The 14,740-nt window shown below is 55.3% G+C and overlaps 1 protein-coding gene across 14 annotated transcripts in view; it reads left to right on the top strand.

Moving 5' to 3' along the window:
- Window positions 1–14,740, top strand: part of TNS1 (tensin 1) — a 231,643-nt gene that overhangs the window by 81,618 nt on the left and 135,285 nt on the right. For 2 of the 14 annotated variants that reach the window (XM_059703102.1, XM_059703100.1), the window contains exon 1: window positions 10,584–10,781. The exons of 11 other annotated variants lie outside the window; for them this stretch is intronic. Coding sequence is in view for 1 of the 3 variants with exons in the window: in XM_059703099.1 (XP_059559082.1) it covers window positions 11,071–11,082 (12 nt within the window). In the remaining 2 variants the exon portion in view is untranslated. Of the gene's footprint in view, window positions 1–10,583; window positions 10,782–10,945; window positions 11,083–14,740 lie in introns of those variants that run through there. One more of the 14 variants, XM_059703099.1, reaches the window with a different exon arrangement.

Raw genomic sequence — 14,740 nt, 5'->3', positions numbered from 1 at the left:
TGTGTGTGTGTGTGTGTGTGTGTGTATGTAAGTGCATTTGCTTGTGTGGAGTGTGTGGGTATCTGTGCATGCATGTGTGCACGAGTGTGTATGAGTCAGTGTGAGTATGCATGATTGTGTGTCTGTGTCTGTGTGTGCCCCTACCTGGGGAAGCAGGAAGCCCAGGGGCCTAGGGAGTGGGAGGGAAGTAAGGGACTGAGGGAAGGCTGATGACACTGCTAGGGCATGATGAGAGCCTGGGAGGCTGGATGGGGGGACGGGGACAGCAGGCGGATGTGCAGGGCATGCAAGAGGGGCTCTGGGGCTCTTGGCACTTGGGGCCACTCTCCTTGATTGCAGTCTCCAAGTCTGCATGGTAAAAAGTCCTAAGACCTACCCCTATCATTCACTAGCCTTGTGATCTTGGGCACGTTACTTAACCTCTATGAGCCTCAGTCTCCTCTGTATGATGGTGATAATCATAGTACCTGCCTGCCAGTCATTGGGGGAAAAACCCTGTGCCTAGAACATACTAAGAACTGGATGAATGGTAACACCTGGCCACCATCAACATGATTATGGACCCCTCTGTCTATCTTGCATCTGGCCTTGGCAATTCCTCTCTGGCTAGGAACCCCAGGCAGGATGGGAGACACCCAGCTGATTCCTCTCATGGTGATGAGATAGAAGCCCAGAGAGGGCACAAGACGGGCCCAGGGTCACCAGGGAGCCAGGCGGAGCCCTTAGGATCCAGGCCCCTGGCCCCTGGCAGCTCTGGCCGCCATGTTGCACTGCCTTGTTCTTATTCCTGGCAGTGCCAGGCTGGGAGGTAAGGAGACTCTCAGGCTTTCTCCCCCGGGCCCACCCAGACAGCTCAGGACCTATCTGTTCACCATGAAGCTTCTTCCAGGACTGAGTTCCCACATCTTATCTTAATGGCCCTCCTATGAGACTGCCGCTCTTGAGCTCCTCGATCCCAGCATGAATCCTGACTGTCCCACAGAGAGGAGCAGGGCCCAAGGAGCCCCAGGATCCTCGCTTCCTCCCCCAGTTCTGCCCAAGAGAGCTGGCCATCTGGTTCTGGACTTGGGTCCTTGCCTCTGCGTGGGCCACCCCAGCTCCACCTCTGCTCCCGACGCCAGCCAGACAGGAAGGGAATTCCTAGGAAGCATTGGGCCCATTTAGAGCTGGGCCCCCACCTGCCCTCCCTCTGCCCCTGCCGGCACATCCTGCATCCTTCTAGGCCTCCCTGGAACTTCCAGGTGCCAGGATGGCTGCCCCCCCTGGGGTAGCAGACCCAGAGCATGGCCAGGAGTGTGGAGGTGGGAGCGGGCACTTTGGCGCCTGGGCAGAGGCAGGTGGGGTCTGCCAGGATCCCTTATCCTGGGCAAGCTGAGATTGCCCTAGATGCCTGCCAGACAAGACTTGTTTTTTATAACAACCATCGACTACCCAGAAGAAGAAGGAAAAAAACACCCAACAACAAAACAACCACCAAACTTTTTTTGTTGGAATCTGCTGTTCATGGCCGATTGGCTGTACATTATTAAACAGGCAGCTGGAGCTCTGTCGGGAGGGTGCTTGAGCCAAGACTCACAGCCTGAACACAGTGTGCCTGCGACAACAGTCTCCATCCGTGGGGTTCCTGGGGAGGAGCACCCAGAGGAAGGGGCTGCCGCTGTGGCCCTTCGCCGCTGTGACCCTTCCCACCCCAGCCTCTGTTCTGTCATCTCCCCGAGAGCAGGACCGTGCTCCTTTACCTGGGCCCTGTGGTCCCTCACCACCCAGAGCCGCTCCTTCTCTCCTTGGGTTGTGTGGACAGGCTCCTGCTTCCCTCCCCGTGCGGGTGAGGCCCACGCCGGTTCCCCGGGGGCGAGTGTGGTGCAGGGGCCTGGGCAGTGGGTGGGAGCTGGACACCTGGTTCTAGGGTTGACCCTGCTGAGCTCCTCCTTAGGGTGACATTGGGCCTCCCTACTTGGCCTCCCTAGTCCTCAGTGTCCACATCACTCCCAGGAGAGGAGTGGGCTGGGCTGCTCTAAATTCTTGTCAGCATTTTGTGAGCCTTGATTGAGTGGCCTGAGTAGAGCCTGGGGTGGTTGTTTCCCAGAGTTCGGAACCCTTCTTGCCCCCTCACATCATGGAGCAAGTCTCAAGCAAGCCCTGTGGGAGGGACGGGCCACTGGCCCTATTCACGCTGTTGACAGTCCCTCGGCCACCTTGAAGCTGGCCAGGGTAAAGGCCAAAATTCTGAAGGTGACATCAGTGAGAAAAGAAATGGGGGGTTCTGGAGTTGAGGTGACTGCCATCTTGGTGAAGCCGACACGACACTGGGGTGCACGGATAAAAGCACAGTATTAGGATCCCGGTCATGCCAGGGTGGGCCACGGCCTTCCACAGGGTCGGGCTGCTGCCGGCATGCGTGTGGGTCATTAGTTTGGGAACCGAGCCTTAAGGATCTCTCTCTGAACCTCTTAGAGATAAGATGGCCTAGCGGTTGAAAGTACAGACTGGGATTCAGTCCTGGCACTGCCACTGCTTCTTTGCTGTCTTATTATTATTGACTTTGGGTCATGTTGGAGCCTCTTCAGTGAACAAGAGCAGGGTTAGGATAACATGTACTCCCAGGGCTGTGTGAGGGGGGAGTGAGTGCAGTTTTATCACAGGGCCTGGCACACAAGTGCTCATTGGCTGTTAGAATTTAAGCTTCCCTCCCTCCCTCCCTCTCTCCCTTCCTCCCTCCCTCCCTCTCTCCCTCTCTCCCTCCCTCCAGCACTCGGTTCTTTCCCTTCACATGGCTCAGCCGTCCTCATCCTCATGTGTTTGTGTTGTTGGTTCGGTGTCTCTTTCCTCCTCTGGACCAAGTGCTCCTTGAAGGCAGGCGCTCTGCTCTGTCCGGCTTTGCTCAGGTTCCACCCGCCTCCCAGCACACGGCCTGGCCCACTGCAGGCGCTTATACTGCATTTGTTGAGTGAATGGGTGAATGAATGAAGGAGTGAGGGCCAACTGGAAATGGACCAGCCCCAGAGGAACACCTGGAATGTGGAAAGATTCAGAAACTGTGAAAGAGCTGGGACTGTCCAGCCTGTGAAGCAACTACTCTGGGAGCTTGTGAGCATGATTGTGTGTGTGTGTGTGTGTGTGTGTGTGTGTGTGTGTGTGTGTGTGTGAGAGAGAGAGAGAGAGAGAGAGAGAGAGAGAGAGAGAGAGATTTGAATGCACTTTGAAGGGATCTGCTTGCTGAAGCAGAACCAGGAGCAGGTTTTCACTCCGGCGGGAGCTCTTGGGTGTGGGCTGGAGTGAGCAGGGCTGGCTGAGCTCTGCCAGGCCCAAGGAGAGCCCTGCACTGGACAGGGTGCGGACTAGCCAGGCCCCGAGGTCCCATGTACTTCGATGCTGCTGCTTCAGTTAGAAGAGTCTTAGCAATTGGCTGATGTCTCTGAACTTCAGTTTTCTCATCTAGAAAATGGGATTAATTACGGTCACTACCCATAGGGTTGTTAGGAGGGTTAAAGTGAGTGAATATCCACAAAGCTGCAAGAACAGTGCCTGGCACACGGAAAACACTCAGTAAATCTGAGTGTTTATTAAACAGGGCCAAAGAGATAGAGCGGAAGGAGAGATGAGCTGTGACTGGGATGGGGAGGGGGTGATGGCTTCTTTGAAGGACCAGGATGTGGGGGGAGTATGGAGGGAGCGTGGAGGGCTGCTCTGTGCTAGACTCTGCGCTCAGAGTGGTTAAGTCACTTCCCTGAGGTCACACCGGCAGTGGGTGGGGTGGCCAGGCTTCAGACGTGGTGGGCAATTCCAGAGCCTGGACTCTCTCTCCTCCACTCCTGGGCTCTGGTAGGATGGGGCCAGGTCTCTGTGAGTCTCAAATCCGGGAGGGATAGCACCTCATTTCAAGGTGGAGCAAAGTAATTACCGTTACTATCTGTGGGGTGAAATCTAAGTCCTCAGGAGGGAAGTCTTCCTCTCTCTCCAACCCTGAAAGTGCTCTAGAATTAAAAAAAAAGAAAGAAAGAAAAGTATGGGGAGAGGGTGAGTGATGAAATTTTGGCAGTTCATTGCCACAGAACAAAGGGCAAGGAGAAACTGTCCTAAGAGGAACATGGGAGGGATGAGGTTAGATGTTAAGGAAAAGGAAGGGTGAGATGAGCAGTAGATTGAAGGGTGCTGGAAAGGGAAGCAGATACACTAAAGAGTGAGGAGGTGGGAGAAGGCCATGCAGGTGATGAGAGGATAGAGAGGAACTCAAGGTTTGGTGCGAGTTGGGCCAGTGGGCAGCTCCAAACTGTGGGCAAGGGGCCTGGTGGGGCCAGTCTCCACAGGGCTACTGGGCAGTGGCAAGGGATGTTTTGACAAGCACACAAGCCAGCCTGGGACAGCATGTGGTGAGCCAAAAGTTCAGCCACTGGCCCAGCTCCTTGCTTCCTCCAGCCTGGTAGCCGGCTTAGCTAAAGGGCAGCTCTCTTGCTGGGCCCAGCATGCTCCCCACTGACCCGCACCACAGGCCTGGCCTTGTCAGGTTGCTGTCCTGTCCTTAGCAGCTGCTCAGCTCCGGGCTGTTTCTGCTTCTTGGACATTCAGAGATAAATGGAAATGGTCCCAGGCTTCAAGGAATTTGCAAATGAAGGGGCAGAGAGACAATGGAGGTGTATTTGCCCTGGCTCACTTTCCCAAAGTTTATCATGTATTTGATGATGCCTGCTGTGTCCTCTCTTTATCATTTGAAATAAAATCGGGCCCAATTTCCTGAACCTTCCTTGTGTTTTTATTCCACAAATATTTACTGAGTGTTTACTGCTGTCCTCCTCTGGATGTCCTTTGATTTATATAGTACAGAAGATAACGCATTTCTGATGATGTCTGAGCAGCATGGAGTAAAGTGCACCTCCTTTGGTCTGGGTTCTATACCTTTATTAATGTAACCTAAAGGACATTTACCTTTTGGGGGAAGCTGTATGCTATTGCAGGATACGGAAAATGGAACTAAATTTCTGTATTCACGAAATCTTAGAGCTTCCCCTACATGAACTATTATTTATTCTGTTTTTTAAAAAATGACTTTTGAACCTTAGTTCAGGACTTTAAAATGTTCCCTTATTAACTGTAGCCTTTTTATAAAGTCAGTTTTGCATTTCAACTCATTTCAGCATCTTAGCTCTTCTTTCTGCCTCCCCGCCCCCCTACCTTTGTGTACTTGGTAAACCTCCATTCTTCACCTAAGTTACTGATAAGTATGTTGGACAAGCCAGGGCAGAGGACGGAGCCCTTTGGCAAGTCAGGAAGCTGACACTGATCTATTAATCAACACCTCTAGGAATCCACTTGGCTTTCTACCTCGTCTTCAAGCATGTCATCACTGTTCCTGCCAACACCATCCTGAAATCCAGATAGTCTAGGTCTGGGGGATTCCTTGACTGTCCAGTCCAGGAACCTTATAATATTGGGGTTAGGGTGGTGGACGTAGCTCTGTGAGGGAGGACTATGGGCTCTCTGAAGAGATCCAGGCTGAAGCCTGTGATCATCACTGGGGTGGGCCCGAGAAGAATCCTGCCTGGAAACTGAGGCAGGCTCAGAGGAGGGAGAGGCTGCCAGCAGGTGTCTTAGGAACAAGCTGTCCAAAGGCTATTTTCCCCTTGCTTTCCTGTCTTCTGATCCTCTGCCCTCAGACTAGGGTGCAGATCTGAGAGTAGGAAGCTGGAATGGAGGAAGCCTGGCCCTTCTCCCTCCCTGGGGGAGTGTGTGACAAAGGGCTGGAGACTATGCCTCTTTCTGCACTTTGGGAGATAATGGAAATGTGTGCAAATGAAATGTAAGTAGGGGACGCTGGTGGTAAGAAGGAGGTGCCCCTGCTGCAGCCTCAGTCCAGCTTTGACTATGACGACCATGATGAATAGAAAGGGAAGTGACCAGTACCTGGGCTGTGGAGTCCAGTCTTAGGAAGGAAGGGGGCGGGGGAGAGGAGCTCTGGGGCAGCAGGGTGGGGCATGGCTTTTGGAGTCTGCTATGGGGGAGCCCTGATGAGGAGGGTCCCAGGGTGTGACCTGAGATGAAAGCATCCTGGGGAACAGCCCCAATCATCTCTGGCTGTGGAGGTGTGGGAGGGCAGTGGACAGAAGGGGGAGGATGCAACCCAGATGCATAGACATTGACCAAATGGCTTAGGTGACACCCCCCCCGCCCCCCCCCCCCCCCCGCCAGGGTCTGGCTCCCTCCTATCTGTGTTGTGTTCAGCAGGATTCTGAGGCCCAGGGTCTCTCTCCTGGGGACCTGGGCACGTGGCCCTGCTTTCTCTGTGGTAGAGAGGGAGGAAGAGAGTGGAGGCCAAGGGCACTACAGTGGGAGGCCCCTGCAACTCCCCTGGAGGCCACCCCTCCGCCATCCTAGGAAGGTGAGTGTTTCTGGTCAACTCTTAGTCCAGCTCAGAGGAACTTCCCCTTAGTTGTGTAAAAACCTGGGAATCTGTCTCCTTGAGAGTATAGGTCACATGACACAATGCCCTCCAGTGGGAGCCTTGAGGCCCGGAATTCCCAGTTGTGTCATGTGGTGACACAGCCTTGAGTTGGAAGATGTGAATTCAGATTCTGTCCTTCCATCAGCTGCTGTGATTTGGGGTGAATCACTGAAGTGCTCAGAACCCACCTCTAAGGCTGGGAAAGAATCGGGGCCACTTCCCAAGTTCTCGTGGGGGCCTGCGAGGAAAAGCACGTGGGGAAGGTTCGGTGCAGGGCAGGCACTTCAATGACAATGAAAATAAATGAAGGGGCCCTCGCTGGTTTGGCTCAGTGGATAGAGCATCGGCCTGCAGCTGAAAGGTCCCTGGTTTGATTCTCGGTCAGGGCACAGGCCGGGTTGCTGGCTCCATCCCCAGTAGGGGGCGTGCAGGAAGTAGCCGATCAATGATTGTCTCTCATCATTGATGTTTCTCTCTCTCTCCCCCTCTCCCCTTCTCTCAGAAATCAATTTTTAAAAAAATGAAGGAAGAAAGGAGAGCAGCTCCAGGTCAATCCCCAACCCCTACTGTGAGGGCTGAGTGGCCAGAGAAATCTGGATTCAACACTCTTGGGCCATCTTTCTCTTGACTATCTTTGTCCTTCTCTGTCTCTCTGTGTCCCTCTGTCTTCCTTTCTGTTATGTCCCCTCATTCCCCAACGAAGGGTTTAACTCAGCACCTGGCCCCAAGACACACAATTCATTTTGCCTGCTTTTCTCAATGGTCTCTCTGTGGCTCCAGAGCCACCCCCACCCCCAGTTCTGTCTCTTTCCTCCTTCTGGGTCCCTGTTTCTGACCCCCTCTTTGTCCCACTCTCTCTCCTCCTGGTGCTCCTGCCCTCTGTCTCTCCAGCTTCTATCTCCTGTGAACAGGCATCCATTGACTGCTCGCTAGATGCCAGGCACTGCCCTGCTCCTGTTGGGTCCTGTGTGTCTCCGTGCCTCCTGCTGCCGTCTTCTCTCCTTCTGCCCCATAGGCCTCCTGCCCTCCCATCCCCCAGCTCCATTGGGCTCCAACACTGGTGTTATTCAGTTTTATGAGAAACCCCCAGGCCTACCCCTGAACGGACCAACCACAACTGGAACCAGATGTGCAGTGCTGCACATGGGTTTGGGAGGGAAGGAGAGAGGGAGGGAGGAGGGAAAGGGGTCGGGGCTGGCTCGAGGGGACTGGGGGATGGGAGATGGGAAACCCTGGGAATTCTGAGCCTTCATTGGCCAGGAGGAGGAGGAGTGGGGAGTGGAGAGAAAAGGGGCTGAGCAGGCTTCTGCACAAAGCAGTTCTCACTCCGTGTGTTTGTGTAAATGATGGTACAGACACTGAGGAAAGCGGGGGTGGATGATCGTTTGTGGGACAGCTCTTGGAAATAAAGGGGAAGGCTGCTCCTCTTCTTTGAAACCTTTTAGCTCCTTGACTTCCTGTCTGTGTGGTTTCTAGAGACTTGCTGAATTCATGGTTCTGTGCCCAGGTGCTGGGAAAGAGGGGTGATGTTGGGATGGGGGGAGGGCGTGGGGCGTTTCACCACCCAAACCTTCCTGAGAGCAGCTGGAGAAGGGAGCCTCTCAGAGTCCCCTGGATCTGCTGCAGACCTGGGTGGGTGTATCTAATGGCCCCATGTCTTAGTATGAGCAGTTTTTCTGTCTGTGATTATATAGCGTTGAAGATAAAAGTCTGCCAACAATGATCTTGGTACAACCTTGTGCAGAATTAAGCATTAAAAGTGCCCCTTTATTCAATTTTTTACCAACGCCCATCTGTCCATCTCTTCACCATTTACTTATTCATTTCACCTTTATTGAGAGCTTGTTATGAGCCAGCCTTGTGCTAGGCACTGGACAAATTAGGGAAGGGGGAGGGAAGATAAACAAATCTTTGCTCAACGAATGGGAGATACAGAAGTGTGCCCAACAAGTGTATATCTTGGCATTAGTAGACGAGCAAGAGCCTTGGGTGCTCAGAGGGATGGTGCCTACCAACTGGTGTGGCTGGAGAAGGATCCATGAAGGGTGTGGCTTTTGAATTGAGCTCTGAGCACTGATGAGTAGACTCAAGAGGCAGTGCCATCACAGGGGGCTCTGGATGCCCCGCTGTAGAGCTGGGACTGGATGGTCGGGAGCAGGGGTGTCGTGCGGGAGGAGGGGAGCAGGGACTATTTGATGTCAATCAGGATGACAGTGGGTGAGGGTCAGGAAGAGATGGGGAGGATGACACTTCTGCTGTGCTGTAACCCAAAAGGGGCACCTTTTATTTTCATAACAGACTCGCTACCCGCCTCTAGGGGAGCCTAGATTGCCGACATGAAGTCCTGACTTCCCTCCCCTGACTAGGACTGATCCAGCCCAAGAGCAGCCCTTGGTCTGCAGGGGGTGTGGGGTCAGGCAGGATAAGGCTATTAGGGGTCACCTTTGCCCCAGAATTGGGGCTGGAGAGGGCTGGAGCGGGCAGGGGTCCGGGAGGCCTGGGCCAGGTTTCCCTACTTAGTCCAACAGTCTCGGAGGGGAGTTCTGTGGGGCCTTGTCCCTTCCAGCTCTGGCAGTACCCACCGCTCACAGACTGAGGCTGCTGTCAGGGCTGGTAGGTTCTGTGATGCCAGAATTTGGGACTCTGGGAACTCAGACTTCCCATCTGGGAGGGGAGGAGGTCATCTTGCTCTGGAGGGAGAGGTGGGTATAATGACACCTCTACTTTCACCTTCGCCATGCGCGGTCCTGAGAAGTGCCCCTCTCCCAGCTAGCCTCAAGGTTTCCCTGTTCCTGATGGGGTTGGGGAGCAGCTCTCTAATATGCTGACCATCTCCCCTGTGACGCTGGCCCCCCAAATGCTTGTCCCTCTGGACCCCTCCCCTGTCACTTTATTCTTTGGAAAATTGAAGCCTGGGGAATGGTTTGGTTGAATTAATAAAATGGGTGAGTGTTAGAAGTGAAAAATGAGCTTGAATAACTTTGGCTCCAATCTCATTGTACAATAGGGGAAACTGAGGCCCATAGGTCGGGTCCCTGGCCCAACACCTCACATGAAGCTGGGCCAGATGGGAAAAAGAAGGGCCTTTCAATCTCTGAAGGGCTCCCATTCTACACCAGCCTGTGTTGTCTTGGACAAGTCCCCTAACTGCTCCAAGGTCACCGTCTTCAGCTAACATAGCAGAGTGACTCCCAGATTCAGTGAGAGAGAAATTGTTTAAGAGCCTGGCATACATTAGGTGTGCAGCAAATGACTTTTCCCTTCCCCTCCAAGTAATCCTATCTGCTTCTTCACTCTTGTCATTTATATGGCACTCCAAACTTTTCAAATCGCATCTCCCCCAATCTTTTAAATTGTAAAACCATTTGAACATTATAAAAATGTTGAAAGGATTTATGGTAAACACCGTGGATTCTATAATGAACACTTTGGCATATTTGCTTTCTCCCATTTCTATCTCTCTATCCATCAACTCATCTTATTTTTTTGATGGGTTTAAAGGGAATTGAAGCATGCATTTTATTAATTAGAGTTCAATTCAAATCACTTTTGCATTTACAGTCACAAGTGTCCACAAGGAAAAAACAGATTCAGAAGTGAGATTCTAGCCCAGCCGGAGTAGCTCAGTTGGTTGGAGCATTATCCTGTTCATCAAAGGGTTCCCAGTTTGATTCCTGGTCAGGGCACATACCTGGGCTGCGGGTTCGATCCCCAGTTGGGGCGCTTACGAAAGGAAACCGATCAATGAGATTCTAGGTCATCAGTCACAAGATGAGTGCTCTACAGAAGTTGAGGGTTGCTGTTTGTCATCATCATCATTATTATCATCATCTCACCAAACATCCTTGCCCACCCAGCAGCCCTTTGGCCATTTCTGTGCAGCTGTGTCTCTTCCATGGGGTCCTGCCCCCTCGCCCCACAAGCCCTTTGCCCCCTCCCTGCTGGTCCCCAGGGAGGCTGCTGGGCATGCCCTGTCCCAGGTGCCTGTGCCCTGCCACTGCCAGCCTGGCCCGAGCTGGGTGTGAGTGCTGCAGGGGTTAAAGGAGGCGGCCGCAGGGCGGGCGGGCTGCTGGCCAGCTCCGGGAAGGAGGCGGTGCATGCTTGCCCGCCAGCCACCACCAGGGGCGGGATCTGGGCGAGCAGCGCCCTCGCTCAGTTGCTCCCAGCAGTGGCCCTGGGGCCAGCTCTGCTCCCTGTGCCTGCTCCCCACCTGGACACAAGGCTCACTCACGCCCTCCTCTTGGCAACCAGCTTCTTGCCAGCCACAGCCGCTGCCCCATCACTGCCCACCGCCCTGTCCCGTGAGCCTAGACCCACCCCACCCTGGGGCTCCTCTGCCGGAAAGGTGAGTGTGGCTGAGTGTGGCGGTGCGTGTGCTGCTGGGCTGTTCTTACAGATGCTGTCAGGACCGCTGATCTGGGTGTAAACTAAGGGAGGAGGAGGTCAGCCCTCCTGGTCACATGTCTGTGAGCGAGTCTAGCCCCTCAGGCCAACCTGTCAGTCCTCCTTCAGCTGTGTCTGAGATTTTTGCAGGCATGTCTGGGGTGCGGTTGTCCATGCTCGAAGGGGGAGAGGCCAGTTAGAAGGAGTTTTGTTTGCTGGGGAAGTTACTGGTATTGGTGGCGGCTGGACCCATGGCAGCAGAGGTGAGTGGGCAGGGACACATCTGCCGAGGAAAGGGGGGCGTGGGGAGGATTTTGTCTCCAGCCCTCTCTTCCCTAGCTGCCTGCCCATCACTGGGATGCCTGGGGGAGAGAACCCTGAGGAGAGCAGGCATTTTTCCTCTTGGTTTCTCTCCCTGGCACCACAGGAGCTGTTACTGGGCCCCTTTCTCCTCCTGGGGGTTCTTCTTGTTCCTATCTCTCATCTCCCAAGGGCTGGCCACGGCTGCTAGGGAGGGCCTGGCAGGCCCGGGAAGGTTGGAGTTAAAAAGCACTCCTCTTCGCTTGGGTCCATGCTCCCTTGCCCATGGGCACAGCCTGGCATGAGTGCCCCTTGCGCCCTCCTCCAATCAGCATCTTACTCCTTCCTCACCCCTCTGGGCAGAAATGGCTAATCCAGGTGGTTAATGAACAGACACACACAGCTGCCTTTCACTCCCTCTCCTTCCTTTCCCCCACCCCTGACCCCCCGATGCCCTGCCTGCCACCCCCTCCCAAGCTGGAGAATCCATATAGAGCTAATCTCTGTTTGTCCCTCACCCCCCCAGTTCAGGACCAGGGCCAGGACTGCCTGCCCAGATGTGTCCTATGAGAGGAAACTGGGAGGGGAGTGGCGGAGGGTGACCAGGAGAGGCCTGCTGTGCTCCCAAGCTGGGCTCCCTGCAGGGGGTGCACCGGGGTTAGAGGACAGGATGGGTGCCGGGTAGGGGAGGGCAGGATGGCGGTGGTGGGTGAGGCCAGGAGGGGAATTGGAGCTAGGGTTTAGAGTCCCTGGGGACAGGGGCATCTTCTGGAAACCCCAGCGCCTGCTCCTTGTGGCAAAGCCAAGCCAGGGGGGTCAGGAGGGTGTGGAGGGAGCACTCTCTCCCATTGAGTCTCTGCCTGGCCCCTTCCTGAAGCTGCCTGGGTGGGGTGGGGACCATTGTGGCTCTGACTTGGCCTTAAGTTGCTCTTACCCCTGCCAGCTGGCAGCTACTTCTGTCTCCCCCACCCTCACTGTCCCCCAGGACCTCAGCACTTGCTACAGCTGAGCCACCTCTGCCCAAACCCCCGGCCCAGGGTGTGGAAGGGAGGACCTGGACCTAGCCCTGGTTGGGAAGCTGGGTGGGAGGGCTCTGAGTGGGCCCAGTGCTGGGTTCCTGTGTGGGGTTGGCCTTGACTCTGCTGCCCATGGAGGGCCGGGGCCTGGGAGGGTCTCGGAAAGTCTAATAGGACCGCCAGTGCTGACAGCCAGGACTGATCGGTGGTGGAGGAGGCAACTGCAGAACCTCTTCTCTCAAATCCCTGGCCTTGAACCCTCTGGCTATCCTCCCCCCCCCCCCCGCCCACCCCATCCCATACTTTTTCATACTCCGCTTTCCTCAGAGCCCCAATCTGGAGTCTTTGCCGGGGCTGTGGTGCCCAGCATGATAAACCCGGGATGCTGGTGGCCAGGTGGAGGGGAGCTGGGCTGGGGCGCAGCTGAGTTCAGAGATGAGGTTACCCTCTTCTTGTCAACCTTGGGGTTTGGGAACTCTCAGTTCCGTTTCTTCCCGGGATGGGAACAGAAAGCCGAGGCGCGGAATGGATTTGTGTTCGTGACGGAAGCTCACTCGGCTCGAGTTTAACGAAGGGCTTTCTAACAAGCCTGGCAGGTCCTCGAGAGAACGGCTGCCTTGTAAGGTAGTGAGCTTCCCGTCTCGGGGGGAGTTCAGACAGAGACTGGATAACAGCTCAGAAGGATTCCTGAGTTGGGATGTGGTTAAGAAGGGATGACCTTGAAGGTCTCTTGGGATGCTGAGGTCCTGGGATTCTTGGAGTTGGGAAATTCTCTGACACGCGGATTGGGGAGCAGAAGGGGGGTAGCCTCTGGCCTGGGTGGGCATGGATGGGGACCTTGCAGAGCAGGGCCTTCAGGGTTTGGGGAACAGAGAACCTGCTCTCTGCCCTCACACCCATTGCTCAACCACCCACCGCTCTGCCCCAGCTGCTTCCTGCAAAGATCCTGAGTTTCTTCCGATTCCTCTTGTCCCGCTCCAAGCCTTGCCCTGCTGGTTAACCCCACAGTCTCTGGACAGACCTGTGGGCTGCGTGACACTCTGGGGTCGGAAGCAACACAGACCTCTACCCCCGCCTCCCCGAAGTCACAGCCCATGTCCCCCCTAAGGGGCTAACTCAGAGCCAGTGTGCCAGGAGGTGGAGAGGGAGGGTTGCTTCCAGGTTGGGCAGCTGAACCCCTGCCCAGTTTGCACCCCCCCCCCAAAAAGGGGCCTCCCCAGCCTGCCTGGAGAGGGTAGGCAGAGGAGCGGTGCCAAGATCCAAGGTGCAGAAAAACCCAGGGGCAACTCTTTTTTAAGCCTCAGTTTCCAAATTTGTAAATAATACAGTGTTGTTGGGGCAGCTTGAAGTGGTTTGTGTAACTAGCAGCGGGGGGTAGGAGCCAAGAGTGCGTTCTCCAAGGCCTCTCAGGGGAAGCAGGGGAGGTGCAGGCCACCTCACCCCCCTGCTCTCCAGACCTGTTTTCCTAGGTGAGCGTGTGTGTGTGTGTGTGTGTGTGTGTGTGTGGGGGGCATTAAAGATCCCCGTACACCTAACCTCCGGTGGCTTGGGTTTCCCATGATGGGAGTGTCAAGGTGGGCCTTTGGGTGGGTTCCCTCCAGTCGATGCCCCGTGACCCCTTTTCTCCTTAGTGGAGAGAGTGAAGGACTAGGGTCTGAGGTCATCCCAGTCAACCCCTGCCTCCAGTCAGGATGAAGTCCTTTCCAGTGTCTAACTTCAGTCCCCTGTCTTGAGCCAGGGACTAGATGGGGCTGCTGAATTAGAACTTCTTCACTCTGGTTCCACAGAGACTCAGAGAGGGATGGGATGGCCCGGTGTGTGGGGCAGGACAAGGAGATGCTGAATATGCCCTGGAGCTCAGAGAAGTCAAGGGGGGTGGGGGGAGCAAGGGGGAGGCAAGCAAAGGCTCTCAGCTGCAGGCAGTTCTGGCTCTTGGCTTACTTCTGGGCCCTAAGTCTCTTTCACCCCAGAAAGGGCCCAGGGGCCCAGCTGAGGGGTGTGTACTGAGGGATGGCAGAGGAGTCAGGCAGGAAAGCCCTCACTCCCAGTTGCTGGACTCTGAAGAAAGCAGATCAGAAATGGGTGTGGCGTGCGGAGAGGGAGAGAGGTTTGGGATACTGGAGCCAGGACTTTGTCCCCAGCGCTGTACCCCCAAGGCCCTGGCTCCTAGCTTTCAAAGCTATTAGGCATGCAGAGGTGTGGGCACCACTGAGCTGGAACGAGGGCAGTGGGGGCGGCAGCGCTGCCAGCTGGTGGGCCATGCCCACCTCCCTGGGTGCCCCTCCATTATGCATGGTCACACTGGCCCAGCTCCTTCCTCCTTGCAAACAGCCTGAGGCACTTTCCCATCACAGCAGGCACAGCTGGGGCCCTGGTTGACTCTACCCAGTTTGGTGCTGTGGCCTTCTTCCTACTTGCCCGCACCTTGGTTTTCCCCGGGGAGGGTGGCTGGTCTCCACGGAGCTGGAGCTTGTGTGGGGTGGGAGTGGTGTGCCCAAGCCAGGGCTAGGCTGGGCTCTGTATTCCCTGCCTTTTTAGGGCTAGAAGCCTGTAGCTCAGGCTGGGTGTTCTGGGAGGCAGGAGGGACTGGTCCAGAAGGGCGGGG

This window comes from Myotis daubentonii, chromosome 7 (assembly GCF_963259705.1).
Source record: "Myotis daubentonii chromosome 7, mMyoDau2.1, whole genome shotgun sequence".
NCBI lineage: Eukaryota > Metazoa > Chordata > Mammalia > Chiroptera > Vespertilionidae > Myotis > Myotis daubentonii.
Note: the sequence above shows the minus strand (reverse complement) of the source record. Positions and strands in the feature narration are given on the sequence as shown.